The following is a 19,139-nucleotide window of genomic DNA, read 5'->3' on the forward strand; positions in this document are numbered from 1 at the left end:
CATTGCTTATCCAATATATCTGCAATTCTTTTGAAGCCAAATCTTCTCTTTGCCCATAGCCTTTCTTGACTAATGAGATTGTGTGTCCCTGGACTGGGTATATAATGGAAATTTTTTTTCAGGTACAGCACATTTTCCCTCACCTAGAAGTTGAAATATGAGACAACCACACTCCAAAATAGCCAGTCAAGATCCCAAGTAAGTTCAAGGCCTCCACTGTGAGGCAGGCCTAGGTTTCCTTCAAGGTTCTGAAACTTACCCTATGTGCAAGTTATTTTGCCACCAAGAGCCAATGTTTTCTCATTTCTAAAATGAGGATAATAATAATAGTTCCCTCATATAGCTGTTATAAGCATTAAGTTAGATCAAATTATATAGCACATGGAAAGCATTTATCACAGTAGCTGGCACATGATAGGTGCATGATAAACACTTCTTATAGTTGTATTAAGTCCCATTTCTTTATGTGGTTGAAGGATCCTTGAGGACAGACTCATTTGCTATTCCTTTCAATCCCTGGTAAAGTTTTAAGCCAACAGTAGACTGGGTTCATTTTATATGCCTAGTAAAATCATATTGAATTTGTGCTATTTCTCAGCTTCAGGGTAAGGAGAACAGCGGGGAGTAAAACTAGGTAGTAATGTATAAAACCAAGGCTTCATTTTGGTCACTGGTGGTGGGTCTGCCATGAGGAGTGGGCAGGGCTTAGCCCTCAGGGAGTGGCTATATGGTCAGAGCATCACACATCATTGTTCTGTCCTGCTTATGGTACCCAAACTTCCAGAATGTGCCAAATCTCAGAGGAGAAATAGGAGAGAGAGTAGTTTGGATAAACATTTAAACTTCTTAATCACCTAATTTTAAAAAGGTTAAGCTGACCCAACATAAATGCAGAATTTAAAGGCATTGGTCTTGAGACTTTTGAAGGATGGCTCTGCTTTGACCATCCTTTGCCAACATGCCTTGAATTAAGTTCTTACTGGAATTTTTAAAGCCTTTCTTAGAAAATACTCTTGGTTTCTTTTTTCATCTTTCAGTTAAAAGGAAATTAGAAGAGATGTCAGTTCATCTACACTTTGAGGAAAATATGTTGACTTCAGGACATACAAATTTTAAACAACAACAGGTGACACTTGACTAAGTGCCTTTACTGAGGCATCCATAGTCATGCATTTTGCATTTCCTAAAACAAATCTTGTCAAGTCATCCCACTCAAAAGACACTGGGAAATCTAAACATCTTTTCTAGAATCTTCTGGACTTGGGCCCATCTTGCTGTCATAAAGTGCTCCTTGGCATGGTGGTCAGTCTCTTGCAGGGCACAACACACACACTTTGTATATTTAGATTATTTTAATTTGCAAATAGTACATTGGGTATGAGGTTGACTTTTACAATTTCTGAATCAAATATCATCACAAAACATTTGAAAACAGACCTTCTCTGTATCACTAAATAACTTCTCCATAAGTAGTACCCATAAATACAAAATCACTGAATATAAAATCTCAGCTATATTTTCTTATCTGGTTACACAAAGGTGTTTCTGATTTAAACTCAGTTGAAGTTGGGGCTAAACAGATTCTCTGACCATTTTATCCAAAATGAAATTAAACATTTGCATTTGAAGCCTCTCTTTTAAAGCAGCAATTCCAATCCATGCCTGGCATCATCTCAATGTTGACAGTCTTTGGGTGGCTGAATGGTGAACCTTCATTTTTTCCTTTTAGTTGTTTTAGATATTGTCTTACATTATCGATAAGTAATGGCAACCTCTTGGTAAATGCTCATGAATGCAAATTCCTATTTTCTATATTCTGAGATGAGGGTAGGACATCCTGAGAATAACACGTAAATATTAGCAAATTCCCTCAGCACTTTTTTCCCTTTACATTTGATGCCAAATATGGGAATTCACCTGTAAAGGCCCTTGGAAATGGCACAATATTGTGCTATAACTGGACCAAATAACCACAACTGTTTGTGGCTTTAATACTTCTCCAATTATGTGGCCAATAATTTTTGTCATGATAAAAAGTACAACATAAAGAGCACTTTTGAGTTCCTATATTGGCTGCAAGAGAAAACAGGACAAGCATTTCACATGTACATTTGCGCGCGCGCGAACACACACACACACTCTTGAATTATGCTTCCAGAGTTTGGTAAAGGAAGCACTTTTTCATTGATAAGTGCAGTATTTTCAAAGAGATGAATCAGAAAATTTAGGAAGGATTTAACCCCATTTTATATAGACATTATCTATCATATTCTGTGGGGGCTCACTAGGGGAGATGATTAAACAGTGTTCTCTAAATGGCAAGAGATTATTTTTCTCTAGAATTCAAGTCTAGACGTCACCATCAAGGGATCCACAAAGCAGAAAATGCCTGAAATGCCTGAAAATGCCTGAAATGCCTGAAATATCACTGTCTGTGTGTCTACCCCAGCCCGCTGAAACGATTCCCAGGCAGACATTACATGGTGACACATCATCGCAATAGTCATACCCAAAAAAGCAGTTTACAAAACAAGCACCAAACAACTGTGCATACTTTTCATCATAATCTGCAATCTTTAGCCTGAATGATGAAATTTAATCACCAAAAATATTAAATAGTAGTCCCAAAGGATAGGATGACCCAAGTTATCTTTGAACTTTCTCTTGTTTAAAAGGTGGTTACATTGGCACTTAAAAAAATAAATCAGAAAATAATATGGCTTCAAGTGGACAAATAAATATGAATTTTTAAGAAAGTCTTTGCATTATCTATTGCTTTCCTCTTGATTTGGCCTCATTGATAATTTCTCCCCAAGTTTTCTAATAAGTTCTGCTAGGTCCTCTGAATTCTGAGATTTTTCTTCAAGGAGTTCATAGCGGAGACTTGAGATGTCTTGCTTAATTTCCTTCAGTTCCCCTTTGAAAAACAAGAGTGATAAGAAGTCAACTGTAAATATTTAGTAATATAGAGAAACTAGTGATTCTGGGATAGATTAAAAGCAGTCTTAATTCCATACATATCTGTATTTTGAATCCTGTCAAAGGGAAACACTTTTTAACAGGGCAGGTTTCTGTTTTTCTCAGCTAAGTATTTTGGTCAAAGAAAAGATTCATAGAGAAAACTTAGAAAAAAACATCTTCCTTAAGTAAGTGAAAGGGAAACAGGTGGCAAATGTTACAGGGCTTGGGAGCAATGGCCCTCACCAACCCCAACCACTTCCTTCTCCCTCCAAGCCCCCCACAGAAATAATACAATCCGATCATTCTCCCTATCTGTGGGTTTTGCATCTGCGAATACAGAGGGTGGACTGTAGTGCTTGGGACTACAAGGGACTTGGCATCTGTGGATTTTGGTATCTGCACAGGTCTTGGAATCAATCTCCCTGCAAAAAATGAGGGATGACTATAGTTGCTTATCTAGCTAGCAGCACCTGTTCCCAACAGTGGAGAAAGAGTCTATTTCCCCAGCATGTAGCAGTATTGATGGTTGGCGAGATCCTGTCTTCTCATACCCTTGAAACTCGCCCTTCCCACGCCCATCTCTCCTCTCCAGCAGTCCCTCAGCTCTGCGGCAGCTCTGCGTCAGGCCCCAGGTCCTGGCTCAGGCTCCGGGGCTGCTTGTCCCTGTGTTCAACTCACCTTCATTCACTTCGTCACTCTCCTTATCTATCTGGGCTTGTAATACATATCTTTTAATGAGCCTCTTCATTATTTTCTAGACAGAGAAAGGGGAAATCCATCTTAGTTTTATGTTAACAATAAATCTCTCATTTGGAATAAGTTTCCAAGTCTTTCTCTCTTCAGTAAGCACTTTAGAAGGGACAGCTATGAAAGAATAAGATGATTTATCCAGAGGGGAATGCATTCTATCTCCAGATTTTAAAAACGAATTTTCACATCACCAGAGCTAAGGACTCAAAAGTTAGCTCTTGAGAAAAGAATAAGTTTTAGAGTAAACATCTACCTCTCTATGTTCATTGCTTGTATTTTTACTTGAACAATATTCAATCAAGACACAGCCTTTAAGCTGGGCCGGGTCAAAATTGTACAGTTCTGCACATGGAAATGGAAAATTAAGCAAATGCACCCTCATTTATGGTTTTTCCTCTCCATTATCGAGAAATGCAGACAGTTTTGAATTTATACTTTCTAATAATTTAGTTTCAATGTAACAGTAGTTCGCCAGTATCTGGGCTTCTACCATAAAGATGTTGCTTTTTCTACATACTTTTCATGAAAAGTAAGAAGCTTAGCACATATGCTGGGGGTCCTGGGTGGATACATAGCTAATCAAATCTTACTACCTAAGCCCCCAATTAAATGGTAAACAGTAAAATCCCACTTTCAAGAACTTACTCTAAGAATGATACATAGATAAGTATGTTCATAGTAGTACTACTTTTAATAGTAAAAAAAAAAAAAAGTCCATCAATAGGTGATTATTTGTACAAAAGAATATTATAGATCCATCAAAATTGATATGAATATATATTTTATGAGGAGAAAAAATTAATCATTGTATAAGTATTATTAACTCATATAATATTACATATACATTTCTATAATAATATTAAAAAATATATAAATTTATATACATACATATAATCATCTGATAGAATAGTCACCAAAAGTAAATAATCTTTATTTCTCAGTGGTGGGGTTTGAGGTGATTTTCAATCCCTTTATGTTTTTTGTAAGATAGACTTTTTACAATGAACATGCATATTCTAAATTCCATGATGGCAAAACTTCAATCTGTTTTGTTTACTTACATAGCTCTAGTACTTAGAAAGTACCTGGTACATGGTAGTTACTCAATATATACTTTTTGAATTAGTGTACTTTTTGATAGTGAACAAATACCATAATAGGTCATTTGCATTTAGAGAATCACAGTTGGAGTTCCTAATTATTACTGATAACTAGACTCATGTCTTTAAAATTTCATGCTTACCTGATATTGTCTTGGAGGATTATTGAAATTATTTAAATGGAAATCTTCCGAGCTCCTTATACTTGATTGTTTACTGTGCCCAAACTGTAATTTGAAAAGAATTTGACATTGATTCTTATTTAATTTTTAAATAATGTGATGGTATTTTATTAGTTACATATGTGAACAGGTAAGGCCTCATATATATAAATAATCTTATCTAAATATAGTGCCATTTTAACTTAATTTGCTTGATATTCAGTATTCCAAGGCAAATCATAGACACTCTGGGTGTATTCCACCTCTGAGTAGCTCCTAGAGGTTGTTTAAGGACTCAGACTGTGTGGCTGTCAATTATGTTGACATGAGAGTCATGTTTTAACACTTTCACATATACACCCTTGGAGGTGGAAGAGCCAAACAGGCTGGGAAAATAATGATGGTGATCTCAGAAGTCCACTGATGAGGGATCTCAGAAGTCCATGGATGGTGCCAGCAGTTATGCCTGCAGTAGACTGTGACAAAAACCTGAAGAAACACCAGGGTACGGCTTTGTTGTGGGGTGGGACTCAGGTGCCAAGAAAGCGTGAATAAATCCATTTGAATTTTAGGATCTGTATAGTATCCTATTTGGGGAGCACTTTTCAAATAATATATTTTCTTGGATAGGCACATAACAAACTTAAAGCAATCTGCAAGAGAGGTGGTAAAGTACCATATTAGCATGCTAAGAAGAGGACTAAAAAACTCTTTAAGGCATTTTCTAAAAGGAAAAATGGATTTACAAAGAAATAAATAGAAGAAACTTAGCAAAACATGGTATCTACAAATGTATTGGGGGGGGATGCACAATGTTTTCCAAGGAAAAAGAAAATTTAAAACTATTTACTAAGACAGCCATGATTTATATTTCTCAATGATATCTAAGTGGTTGCAGGGAAAGCTCAATGAGACTCAATAAAATCCTTAACTTTAATGCTGTGATGCTTTAGATGGCCACCTGTTGAATTAAAACAGCTATACACACATTCATCCACCAAACAGGTATGTATTGAGTGTCCTCTATATGTAAGGTGCTGTGCTATGTTCTAGGTATTTAATGAAGGTATTTTATGATCTGCTTGAGTTATAATAATAGAAAAAATATGACAAGGCCTATAAGATTCAAAAAAGCAATATATAATTATAAAGGTACTGTTTATATAGCATCCCTTATTTTTTATTAGGGTATAGTTGATTTACAGTGTTATGTCAATTTCTGCCGTACAGCATAGTGACCCAGTTATACATACACACACACACACACACACACATATATATGTTCCTTTTTCACACCATATTTCATCATATTCTAGCCCAAGAGATTGGACATAGTTACCTGTGCTGTATAGTAGGACCCCAATGTTTATTCATTCCAAATGTAGTAGTTTGCATCTCCAAACTCCAAACTCCCTGTCCATCCCACTTCCTCCACCCCTCCCTCCTTGGCAACCACATGTCCACTCTCCCTGTCCATGATCTGTTTCTGTGTTGTAGATAGGATCATTGGTTACATATTTTATATTTCACTCATAAGTTATATTATATGGTATTTGTCTTCTTCGTTCTGACTTACTTCACTCAGTATGAGAATCTCTGGTTGCATCCATGTTGCCACAAATGTTGGTATAAAGTGGTACAACTACTTTGAAAAGTATGAGGTTCCTCAAAAAACTAAATATAGAACTACTATATGCTCTAGCAATCCCACTCTTGGCATATATCTAGACAAAACTTTCATTCAAAAAGATGCGTGCACCCCTATGTTCATTGTAGCGCTATTCACAATACCCAAGACATGGAAACAACCTAAATGTCCATTGAAAGATGACAGGATTAAGAAGATGTGGTACATATACAATGAAATAATACTTCTCAGACATAAAAAGGACTACAGAGTGTCCTTTTTCTTGTAGCTATTTCCATTTTTCTTTCACCCTCTCTACAAATGTCAGCAAAATGTCCAGGTTTTTTTACATTAACTTTTAAAAATTAAGATAAAACTATACGATTGACCAAATCAACCAGAGAGGCAGCTTGGATTCTCTAGACGAGCACTGGACTGCTCAAATCTGGCTCTGACACAAGTTAGCTATGAAACACTAGGACTCGGGGAGAAGCTGAAACTCTGTAATCTCTTCTGACAGGGAAAGGAGTGTTCTCTTGACCCCTACGATCCTTCAAGTCCTACTTACTAATTTATGTATTTGTGACACAAATGCAAATATCTTTTTAATAATATTGTTAGTATTTAGTTGATCTTAAAATAATATAATTATTCATTTTATTATGACATTATAAAATACAATGATGTTATATCAGATATTATTCCTGGATTTCAAACTATGATTTATACTGTAAAGATGTTATTAAACATGATGACCAGAGTCAAGCTCACTTTCATCTTGCAGTTTTTATTTATTTTTGGCCATGCCCTCAGCATGTGGAAGTTCCTGGGCCGGGGGTCAAACCCACACTACAGCAGTGACAATGCAGGATCCTTAACCACTAGGTCACCAGGGAACTGCCATCCCCCAGTTTTTTATGATAAAGGATGGAGGGTGAGGACAGGTTCATAATCGGAGAGACAAGCTCTAGACAAAGGACTCTTTGTGCATTACGTCCATCTATTCGTAAGCACACAGCCTCAATGTTGCAAATCATTAATTTGATGTCCTCTTCTTTCATTAGAGGCCACTTACACATTCAAATGGTGTTCATGGCAATAAGAAAGTGAAAAATTATTTCTTTGGGATTTTTTCTTTTTTGGACATACCCTTGGCATACGGAAATTTGTAGGCCAGAAATCGAATATGAGTCACAGCCATGACCTACATATGTACTTTTCCAGATTATTTTCCCTTATAGGTTATTACAAAATACTGAGTATAGTTCCCTGTGCTATACAGTAGGTCCCTGCTGGTTATCTATTTTATATATAGTAGTGTGTACATGTGAATCCCAAACTCCTAATCTATCCCTCCCTCCCCTTTCCCTCACTTTCCCTTTCCCTTTGGTAACTTTAAGTTTGTTTTCTATGTCTGTGTGGGTCTATTTCTGTTTTGTAAATAAGTTTACTTGTGTAATTTTTTAGCTTCTACGTGTAAGCAATATCCTATGCTGTTTTCCTTTGTCTGGGTTGCTTCACTTGGTAATTCTTTATTGTGGGGGATTCTATCCTTCTACAATGTTTGCCAGATTCCCTGGCCTCGACCCCCTTGATGCCAATAACAGCTCCTCTCTCTAGTTATGACAGCCAAGAATGTCCCTGGGTATTAGAAATTTACCACAGACCGCTGGTAGTGTGAATTCAAAATCACCTTTCACTGGGAACCACCAGTAGAGACAAATGGTATAGGTCTAAACAGTTATAAATTCACTTGTATCATTTTTATGTGGCTAAAGAAATATGAATTTGGGAGTTCTTGTCGTTGCACAGCGGAAATTAATCTGACTAGGAAACATGAGGTTGTGGGTTCGAGCCCTGGCATTGCTCAGCAGATTAAGGAACCGGTGTTCCCGTGAGCTGTGGTGTAGATCACAGACTCGGTTCAGATCCCGCATTGCTGTGGCTGTGGTGTAGGCAAGCAGCTGTAGCTCCGATTGGATCCCTAGCCTGGGAACCTCCATATGTCGTGGATGCAACCCTAAAAATCAAAAAAAAAAAAAAAGAGAGAGAGAAAGAAATATGAATTTTGGTGCAAAAATAACATTTGTTCAGCAGAACTTTTCTAATAGTTTCTAATGTATGGTAGGTATTCAACAAATACATATTTAAAAATTGAGTAATACACAAAAAATAGTACATAAAAAGAAATTTAACCAAAGGTGCAAAGAAGCATTATTGCCACTTGGTGGCAGAAAATTCTAATTTATATTTGTTTGATGCACAGCTACTAAAATAGATTGGGAGGTCAAGGGAATTCAGTTGGCAATATGAATATCATTTAAATATTAGTGATTTGGATATTCATAGATGGTACTGACATGTATGATGCAATGAGAGTGGGAAAGGGGAGCTTGTCGAGTGGAAGCAGGAAGAATTGGGTGTAAGCTTTGTTTCTAATATGCAAATAAATCCTCCAATTCTGAATGAAGAACCACCCGTCCTTTTTTCCCCTCATATATCCTGCATTCTTTATGTTTGCTTCTTTCACTTCCTAGTGATTAGTTTAATATTAGCATCTCTCATCTTGCTGCAGCTTTACTATAGGACTGGAGTTAGGAATACTAAAAACTTGTTTGTTATTCATTAAAAGAACAGGTAAGCCTCAGTCTTCGGAGTTTTTTATGTTGTTGGACATAATAACAGTTCTGGGAGTCTCCCGTTCCTCACAAGCCTTGAATGGCCTGAGGTGGGATCAAAGCAAGGACCTCAAGAGGTACAGGCGATATGATCAGTCAGCATGTGATGCCATGCGGTACAGTGCTGGCGGAGGAGTAAGAGTGGTCGTGCTCACCTTTTCCCACAAACACATCAAAAAAACACGTCTACATGTAAAACGACTTGCACAGAATATCTCTCGAATGCTGGCAGAAGAACTTAAACCTCCAAAGAGGGCAAGAAACTCTTGACATAACTGGGTAGAAAAAAAGCTTTCACTTTGGAATCAAGCAGATGTGGATTTGAATACTGGCTCTGTCATTGTCTGAAATGGGACTTGGAGAAAGTCACTTCATCTCTTTTATCCTCTGGTTTCTCCTGTATAAAATAGGGGGAAAGAAAATTACCTACTTCCTAGAGCTAGCATGAGGATTAAAGAGAGAAGGTGTGTAGAATGGGAGAATGGGTAGCTTGACTTATAGTTGGTTTGGTACAAGTGTCAAGAGCTCTTATTACTATAAGGAAGGGCAAATATCTACCTGTGGCTTTAGGTCTATTTTATGGTTAGTTTTAAGCTGTTCTATTTTTTTTTTCTTTTCTTTCTTTTTCTTTTTTCTTTTTGTCTTTTTAGGGCCGTATCTGCGGCATATGGAGGTTCCCAGGCTAGGGGTGGAATCAGAGCATAGCCACCGGGCTATACCACAGCCACAGCAACACCAGATCCAAGCAGTGTCTGGAACCTATACCACAGCCCACTGATGTGAGCAATGCGAGATCCTTAACCCACTGAGCGAGGCCAGGAAGGAACCTGCATCCTCATGGATACTAGTTAGATTCATTTCCACTGAGCCATGACGGGAACTCCTAAGCTGTTCTGTTTTTTTCTAGAGATATTTTGCTAAATATTGTTTTTAACTAATGTGTCCATGTCCATGACTAAGTCATTCAGAGAATGAAATAGTCAGTGATTCCTATACCAGATGAGCATTAGAATCTTTTTTTTTTTTTTTTTTGGATATTTAGGGTTGCATCTGTGGCACACGGAGGTTTCCAGGCTAGGGGTCTAATTGGAGCTACAGCTGCCAGCCTACGCCAGAGCCACAGCAACGTGGGATCTGAGCCGCATCTGCAACCTACACCACAGTTTACAGAAACACCAGATCCTTAACCCACTGAGCTAGGCCAGGGAGCAAACCTGCAACCTCATGGTATCTAGTTGGATTTGTTTCCACTGTGCTATGACAGGAACTCCTAGAATCTTTTAAGAATTTACTAATAATACACACTTCCAGGCCCCAATACAGAGATTTTTAACTCAGTAGACCTCGAGAAGAGGATAGGCAATCTGTACAAAATCATCAGGAGAAGTGGCTCTGGTGATAGTCACAAACTGGAACCACTAAATGTATAATTGCTTCATCAGATACAATGATGACCTGACTGACCTAATTAAAAGTTAACGGGTATAGATCCTGGATATGTAATTGATTTAAAAAACCCTTCACATCTCATTCAATCCAGGGCAAAATGGACCCAAAGTACTAAAATGATATGTTTATGCTCCATGTTGGTCTACTGACTGGGGTGTAAAACCCGCTCTGAAACTGGCAACACGAAGTTGATCTCTTCTAGAGCTGGAACAACACAAATATTTAAGAAGTTATTTGGCATTTTCAGGTTTTTACACACAATGCAGTATGGCAAAAGCTGACTATTACATTATGCCATCTTTTCAGATTGTATACCTTATTTTAAATTTTTAAAAAATTTTTGGCCACCCCATGGCACATGGACTTCCTCAGCCAGGGATCAGATACAAGCTGAAGTTGTGACCTACACTGCAGCTGTGGCAACACTGGAACCTTTAACCCACTGTGCTGGGCCAGGGATGGAACTGCATCTTGGTGCTACAGAGAGGCTGCTGATCCCACCGTGCCACTCAGGAACTCTCAGACTGTATACCTTAAAAGCTAAAGCTAGCAACCACCTAAGTCAGTGACATCTGGAGCTGAGGGATATTACAGAAAATAATTTTTAAAAAGGTCTGCTTACTTTGTTTCAAAAAAGTATTTTTATGTGGCTCACCTGACTGATTGCTCTAGGGTAAATGGAACAGATGTGAAGGAGGCAGTTGTGAAGAAAGTTTTATGCAACCTAACCACTTCAAGGAGTCAGAAAGAAGATCCCAGTGAAACAGAAACTAAACTGTGTTATTTTACTTTTGACTATACCTATGGCATGTGGAAATTCTGGTGCCAAGAATCGAACCCATGCCACAGCAGCAACCGAAGCCACAGCAGTGAAAACACAGGGTTCTTAACCTGCTGAGCCACCAGGGAACTCCCAAACTGTCATTTTAGATGTAAACTTTATAAAAAAGAATGAGCAAGAGCCATGCAAATTGGGTAAAGAAAAACACACCATGACAGTTTTTCTGAGTACATATCAATGTCGAACCTCTTCCAGGAAACCATCCCAGCAACAACAGGCAAAGATGATTGGAAATGATTGCCTTAAAAAACATTTTCACAGAAATACAGTTAACGCATCAAGCAAAAGCAGAAGATGTGAAATGTGCCGCAATTCTGTTCATGGCAAACTTAGATGGCAAAGGAAAATAGACACTTGTGATGATTTGGTCCTCTAGAAATCAAATGCCAAGACAAAGTTAGAAGTATGAAATGTATTCAGAATCATGCCTCTGAAAGATAATGGGAAGTGGGAGCAGAAGGCAGAAAAGGCTTACAGACTGTGAGGCTTGGCTCACCTATGAAAGAGGAAAAGGAAAGAAGATTGAGAAAGTCAGCCAGCCCAAACGGGAGCTCCAGCACAGGCCGCCTGCCCCAGGAGGGGTCCTGCATCAGCCAGGACCTAAAGAGCATGGACATGGCGGTGTCAGTGCAAAAATGTTGCCTGCCATATAAGTAAATAAAGGATGCTGCAGCCATCAAGTCATCGCATCACGCCACCCCAACAGTGAACCCAGAGGGGGCTCAGGATGGAAACAGGATTCCTGCCATCCAGCAGTCAGCCACTAGCGCCTCCTCCACTGATGCACCCTCAGGAGACTGGCGATGAGAAAGCATATGATTCTGGCCCCAGATAGCTGAGGTGCATATTGAAGGACGATTTCAATGAGCCCTGACTTTTGCATCTTCCCATACATAGAAAAGTGCTCAATTCCTTAACTTGAGAAATCTGGTTTCCTTTAAGTAACAGTAAGCTTTTTTTTTTTTTTAGGGCTGCACCCAAGGCATATGGAAGTTCCCAGGCTAGGGGTGGAATCGGAGCTACAGGTGCTGGCCTACACCACAGCCACAGCCACAGCAATGCAGGATCCAAGACTCGTCTGCGACCTACACCACAGCTCACCAACCCACTGAGTGAGGCCAGGGATTGAACCTGCATCCTCATGGATACTAGTCAGATTCATTTCTTCTGTGCCACGATGTGGATTCCCTAGGTAACGGTAATCTTTTGACTTTCTGACTCCCTGGTCTTTTGTTGCAAAAACTCTCACATATCCTGGCTCCTCCCTTACCTCTTGGGAGCAGTAACTCAGAGCTATCTGAGAGCCCGGTGCCCTGGGCTCAAGTCCTTGGTTTGGTCTACCAAATAAAACGAAATTCTCACCTTTTAGGTTGTGCATTTTTCAGCCAGCAGAGGGAGAGCTAAGGGGACTCCCAAAGATACTTGCAGCTGGAGGCTGTCCGCTGACTAAACCCCTTGAAGCAGGCTCTTTCTTGAAAGAAAATATGAGCCATGCATCTCTGTGGCTATTATAATTAATAGTCATTCAAAAGGGTCTCCAGAAGGTTCAACTGACATTGGAATCAACATTTTATTGATCTAGCACAGAGGTCAGATACTGCAGGCTGAATATTGCTCTTTAAGAGTTTGTTTTAATCTGAGGTTGAAATAAATGCTACTAGAAAGTGTAAAGTAACCCAAGTCTTGTTTAAAAGATATGTATTTTTCATAGAATTAAAACACATTTTATTTTCTACATTTTTGGAGAAACTACAAAGAAAATAAAATTACTTGATTTGAAAGATACTGTAGTTTCTATCCTAAAGAAAAAAAGGCATTTTGATCCCACTTGAATTTTTTTTAATGTTTGTCCAGTGTTTATAGTTATGCACTCATCATATTTTCAGCACAAATAATTTCTTACTGGAAACTATAAAACCCAACTTACACTGACCTATTTTAGAAAAAAATTGATTTATAGTCAAGTAACAAAAAGCTGCTTCTCTATAATGAATACTCATATCTGTATAACAGTGTTTGTAATTTACAAAACATCAGCTGAATCCTCCCAAACAATCATGTGTGATGGGCTGTACACCTTGATCTTGCCTACTCTGTAGATGACAAAGTTAAGATTCAGGGTAGAGGTGAGATGAAATACCAGTCTTGGCACTTGTGTCCCATGAGGTGGCCCTGGAGCAGAGTTCTGGCTAATGAGATAGCATAACAGAAGTTACTGGGAGGCATCTCTGAAGATGGTGGCAGACTGAGCTGGCAGCCCACTTTTCCTTTGCCCCATCCCCTCTTCATGCCCTGAGAAGTGGGTATGATGTCTGGAGGTGTCATCTTGCATCTGACTATGACCAAAATCCAGGAGACTCAGACTCCCCCCTAACAACAGCCCTTTACTGCCAACTCTGGAGAGTTAAATGAGAAGGGGAAATACAACTGTCTTGTTTATACCAGCATGAATATTATTTGTTGTGGTTTTTTTTTTTTTTACTATAGGCAACTGAATGCAAATCCCACCTGATGCATTGCCCTTCTAATCAATTCGCTCATAATTTCTCTCAGCAATAAGCATTTATTGGACCCCTCCTATATGCCTGCTATAAGGATAAAGCAAAAGTCCTCTTCATCCAGGATTTTACCACTCCCAATTAGGGAGCTGATGCAGCTCCAGGGCACATTGCTCATTATAAGCTGTGCTGACTCCAGTAGCCACTGAATTCTCAGGGTGCCCTTTTTGACAGCTTCTTGATTACTGACAAGTAAGGAGGCCCTGCTAAGTGCGAATAGTCTCCACAGCGGCCAAGAATTAAGTTCAGGTCCTTGACAGATCCCTCTATTATTTTAATTTTTCCTTCTTTATCTTATAAGTCCTAAATTCCATTACCCATAAGTATCCCAAAATATGTGTTTAATATCTGTCTTAAACACCTATATAATTCTTTTTACTGATGATTTGGACAGAGGCTTACTTTCACCTCTCAATAACAGATCCTTTGAGCATGGTTAAAATCATTAATTTTTTTAATGTAGCTACTGTTTCTTGAATTTGCTTCTGAACATTTGATCTCTTCTCGGAGAAGATAAGCCTGATTAGATGCGTCGCTTCATACTTTCAAACGTGATCTTACCTGTTTTTTGTCAAGTGATAGTTTTGAAAGGTCTTCATGACTTCCCAAAATTCCAAATTTCTTTTCTTCATTTCTCTTTTAAAGAGAGAAAGTAAAATGAGTACCATTGCTAATTGTACATTTGGAATTATAAAACGAATTTTACTCAATTCTATATTTTAAAAGCCATCTGGTCTAATTCTCCATCAAGTTTCAATGAGAGAAACATACTCTTTTAGGAGCCTTCCATTTGGGAAGAACTTAGACATTTCCTTTGGACATGAATTGTCTTAGGTTGCAGTTCTACCCACACTTGTAAACTACACACTTAATAACATTAAGTGAGGGAAATTTTTGCCGCTCAACCCACTAAGTTTTGTAAGTTATACATCTGGGAGAGCACCAAAGATGGCATATTTTGCCAAAACTACTGTATAAAATAATCCTAATAACTTTAAAAAGGGCATTTTTACATATATATCTGATTTGATTTTCACAATGTGGATGTAATTTTTATTCCCATATTACAATTGAGGAAATTGGAGCTCAGGGAGCTTAACTTGAAAGTCCCAGGTAGGAAGCAGCAAATACAGCAGGAATTACAACATTTCCCTTTTATTCAATAATAGAATATCATAATTCCAAGGAACCTTTATAATCATTTGGCTCAAGTGTCCACCCAGTGTAGGAAAATCTATAAATTCCTAAAGTTGGTCATCCAGCATTTACTGATTACTCACTAGGATGGGGAGCTCACTATTTCCTAAGACAGCCCACCACTTGGTTGAGCAGATCTTGTTGTTACAAATTGGTTTTTTAGGCAGAACTAAAATTTAACCACCTGCAACTTTTTCCCATTGCCTCCCTTCCTATTTTTGAAGAGAGGGAAAAAAAAAGGCAAATGTGTTTCCTTATCTAAATTGGAAATTATAAAGATATTCATTTTATTACGCTTCAGTCCTGCTACTGATGAAGCAGCCAGCCCCTTCACATCCCCACCATGAGACACCACATCATACCTGTCCCCTTCTGGCCCCCTCCTCTAGAGGCATCTAGTCTTGCAGAGCTACTCGAGGATGAAGAATTCTGACCCCTGCAGAGCTGCTTGCAGAGAGTAGCCTCCCCACCCTCCTCTATTCCACACAGCATTCCACACATGCTCCACACACTTCTGTTTTTTTTTTGGTCTTTTTAGGGCCGCAGGTGCAGCATGTGGAGGTTCCCAGGGTAGGGGTCGAATCAGAGCTGCAGCTGCCAGCCTGTGCCACAGCCACAGCCACTCCAGATCTGAGCCACCACGTCTGTGACCTGCACCACAGCTCATGGCAATGCCAGATCCCTAACCCACTGAAAGAGGCCTGGGATCAAACCTGTGTCCTCATGGATGCTAGTCAGATTCCTTTCCGCTGAGCCATGATGGGAACTCCCTAGATTTTTTTTTTTTTTTCTTGAACTACTTAAGGCCATGCCTGGTCTCCCATAGTACATGTGAACAATTGATTTCTGAACTTTTCCCCGATGTTTCTTTTTTAAGTTTATTTTTATTTAAGAGTCTACCAGGTCAAGTCCTAATCAGCTAGCTGTATAAACTGAAGGTACACAATACTGAAACTGTATAAATTGAGATATTATAAATATACTTAGTGGTATAAATTGGAGGTGAAGTGAGGGACATGTAGCAACAACAGCAAAAATGGGGGTCCAGAATAGCTCTCCCTTCCAGTGCCTATCCAACTCGCACAAAGCATTATTTTAGTTATATTTCATGAATGCTTCCTAAGTTTTTAAGTAGAAAATGTCCAGTTTGCTCCTAATAAAGACATAAGCCAAATGACTGTTCTGAGCTAAGTGAATACAGTTGGGAATGGATGGACATACCATCACAGATTGCTTCTTTATAAAGGAATGTGGTATAGTGGTTATAATGGTCTCAGTGTTTAAAAATAGGAGTTCCCATCATGGCTCAGCAGGTTCAGGACCTGACACAGTGTTTTATGAGGATGCCTCACTCAGTGAGTTAAGGATCCAGTGTTCCCACAAGCTGCAGCTGTTGTCACTGTGGCTGTGGCATAGACCAGCAGCTGCAGCTCCTATTTGACCCCTAGCCTGGGAACTTCTATATGCTGCAGGTATGGTCATAAAAAGAAAAAAAAATCTATCTATTGATCTATCAAATAAAATTTTAAATTATCATGTCAACTCACCTTGTTCATTTCTGCATCCTCCTGGAAACCCTTTTTATGGCCCTGGAACAACTCGGAAATCCATTTTTTAAGCCTCAGTAAGAGATAAAACAGGGACTTTGGACTTGGCACCAGGTTGAAGGGAACAGGAAGAGTTCTTCCTTCCTCAAAGTAGGAGAACCAAAGTTTGGCCCTTGCAAATTTCCATTCCACATCAGCGTCATCCTACGCAAATAAACATGACAGTTCAGCAAGGAAATGCATACACAGAGTTACTGGGATGCTCAGACCCCAAAGACAGCTCAAAGATTTTTCAAGAATGTTAAGGTAGTACCCACACTCTTTTGCTAAATCTGCCTAAAATTTTACCAGGCTTAGAGAACTACAGATCTTAAAACCTGCATGTGTTTATAAATACACTGAAGTATAAACATATTTTCCCATATTCTGAAAAACTCTATGAAAAATTATTCACTCTTTTATTCTTCAGCAGACCACTACTTAGATATCTAACTTGGGACACAAATCAAAATTTCTGGAATAAAAATTTATACTATCACTCAAAATTTGAGAAAGGGTCAAGTTTGACCATCACTCAAAATAAGATTTGGAGAATAGTGATATTTGTAAGTAATAACCTTTTGAAATAAATATAAATTCATGCTGATATAGTATTTCTAAAGGGTTTTAAAATAGCAATAACGAATCACACAACATTTCTCCTTCTTATACCTTAGTATCCCCCACACCACAAGATGTTGTGTTCAGAAGCAATGCATTAAAATTTTCACTAGATTGGAGTTCCCATTGTGGCGCAGTGGAAACAAATCCGACTAGGAACCATGAGGTTGCGGATTCGATCCCTGGCCTTGCTCAGTGGGTTAAGGATGTAGCATTGCCGTGAGCTGTGCTGTAGGTTGCAGATGTGGCTCGGATCTGGTGTTGCTGTGGCTCTGGCATAGGCTGGCAGCTGTAGCTCCTATTAGACCCCTAGCCTGGGAACCTCCATATGCCGTGGGTGCAGCCCTAAAAGGACAAAAGACAACAACAAAAAGATTTTTACTCGATTACTACATATAAAGTATGTAAAAAGTACAGATATTCTATACTGTATGTAAAGTTTATAAAGAAGTATAGAAAAAAGGAAAAGAAGAAAGAGAAAACAGTATCCTTTCACTACCATTGCTGAGTTGATCCCTGGAATAGTTAAAACATGTGGGCACACAGTATACAAATGCATAGAGCTTATACCTCTATTTCCTGGAATGAACTGTTGATCATTGCAATTAACATGTTTAGCAAAACAATGACCATCGTAACATTATAGACTCCGTAAAGAACATAACCGATGTTTTCAATGAATTTGTGATTATAGTTGATGACCACTGATTTCACTTCAGAAAGTCCGAATATAGCCCAAAATAGTGTCTTAAAACTCTCCTCCACTCTGCGGGAAGGAAAAAAGTAGAGAAAGGAAACAATAAAGTATACAAGTAAATGATAATGGTACCATGATAAAAGTGAGTTTATGGAGTGCTTTTGAAAATTACTAGATATCCATGAGCAAATTCTTAACTTTTCCTGAATCTCAGTTTTCTTTTCTGTAAAATGGATACAATAACTATTTCCAGGATTGTTGCAAGGATGAGGTAAAATTGTGTGCCTGAAGCACATAGCTCACTATCTGGCAAGCAAGCACTCAATAAGCGCTACCATAACTTCATGACCACATATATTAACATTTAAATAATCCATGGATTTAAATAATCCATAACTTTGGCAATAGAAATGTTCAATGTATTCTTTAATAAAAACTGTGCTATTTGTTAGAGTCCTTTTGGATTTCCTGCTCATCTATACTTCTGCTAATATCTAATACATAGAAAACAATAGTATGGGTCTTAAGGTATTTTACGGAAAATATGACAATGTAAATCTAGTCAATGTTACCAAAATCACTGACATGTCTTAGGTAGGAATTTCAATGCTTTAGGCATAATTATTGACCAAAGCTAAGCCTCTCTGCTCAGCCTAGGTGGTTTCATTTCTCTCATAAACTGAACTTCACAGGAATATGGGTAATAATAGCTATACCTTGGTCAATATTTTTCATTATAACACCAAATATCTAATATTTGAGTAATCTATTCCAAACACACTTTATTAAAAAAACACCTGTTTCCATGGTGAACATAAGTCAAAACTTTGACACTATTGAAAAGATCCAACAAACTGAATTAGGAAGCAGCTCTGGTCAGTGTCCCAGGAGTCTCTGGTAAGCACAAGGTTAC

The 19,139-nt window shown here is 38.4% G+C and overlaps 1 protein-coding gene across 2 annotated transcripts in view; it reads right to left on the bottom strand.

Annotated features, from left to right (window-relative positions):
• Positions 1–2,500: 2,500 nt before the first annotated feature.
• Positions 2,501–19,139, bottom strand: part of TRPC6 (transient receptor potential cation channel subfamily C member 6) — a 104,930-nt gene continuing 88,291 nt past the window's right edge. For both annotated transcript variants that reach the window (XM_047752592.1, XM_047752591.1), the window contains 6 exons: positions 18,100–18,295; positions 16,870–17,073; positions 14,687–14,761; positions 4,955–5,038; positions 3,640–3,715; positions 2,501–2,917 (listed from right to left, as the gene is read on the bottom strand). In XM_047752592.1, coding sequence (XP_047608548.1) covers positions 2,766–2,917; positions 3,640–3,715; positions 4,955–5,038; positions 14,687–14,761; positions 16,870–17,073; positions 18,100–18,295 — 787 coding nt within the window. In that variant the 3' untranslated portion in view covers positions 2,501–2,765. The remainder of the gene's footprint in view (positions 2,918–3,639; positions 3,716–4,954; positions 5,039–14,686; positions 14,762–16,869; positions 17,074–18,099; positions 18,296–19,139) is intronic.

This window comes from Phacochoerus africanus, chromosome 11 (assembly GCF_016906955.1).
Source record: "Phacochoerus africanus isolate WHEZ1 chromosome 11, ROS_Pafr_v1, whole genome shotgun sequence".
In the NCBI taxonomy this organism is placed as follows: Eukaryota; Metazoa; Chordata; class Mammalia; order Artiodactyla; family Suidae; genus Phacochoerus; species Phacochoerus africanus.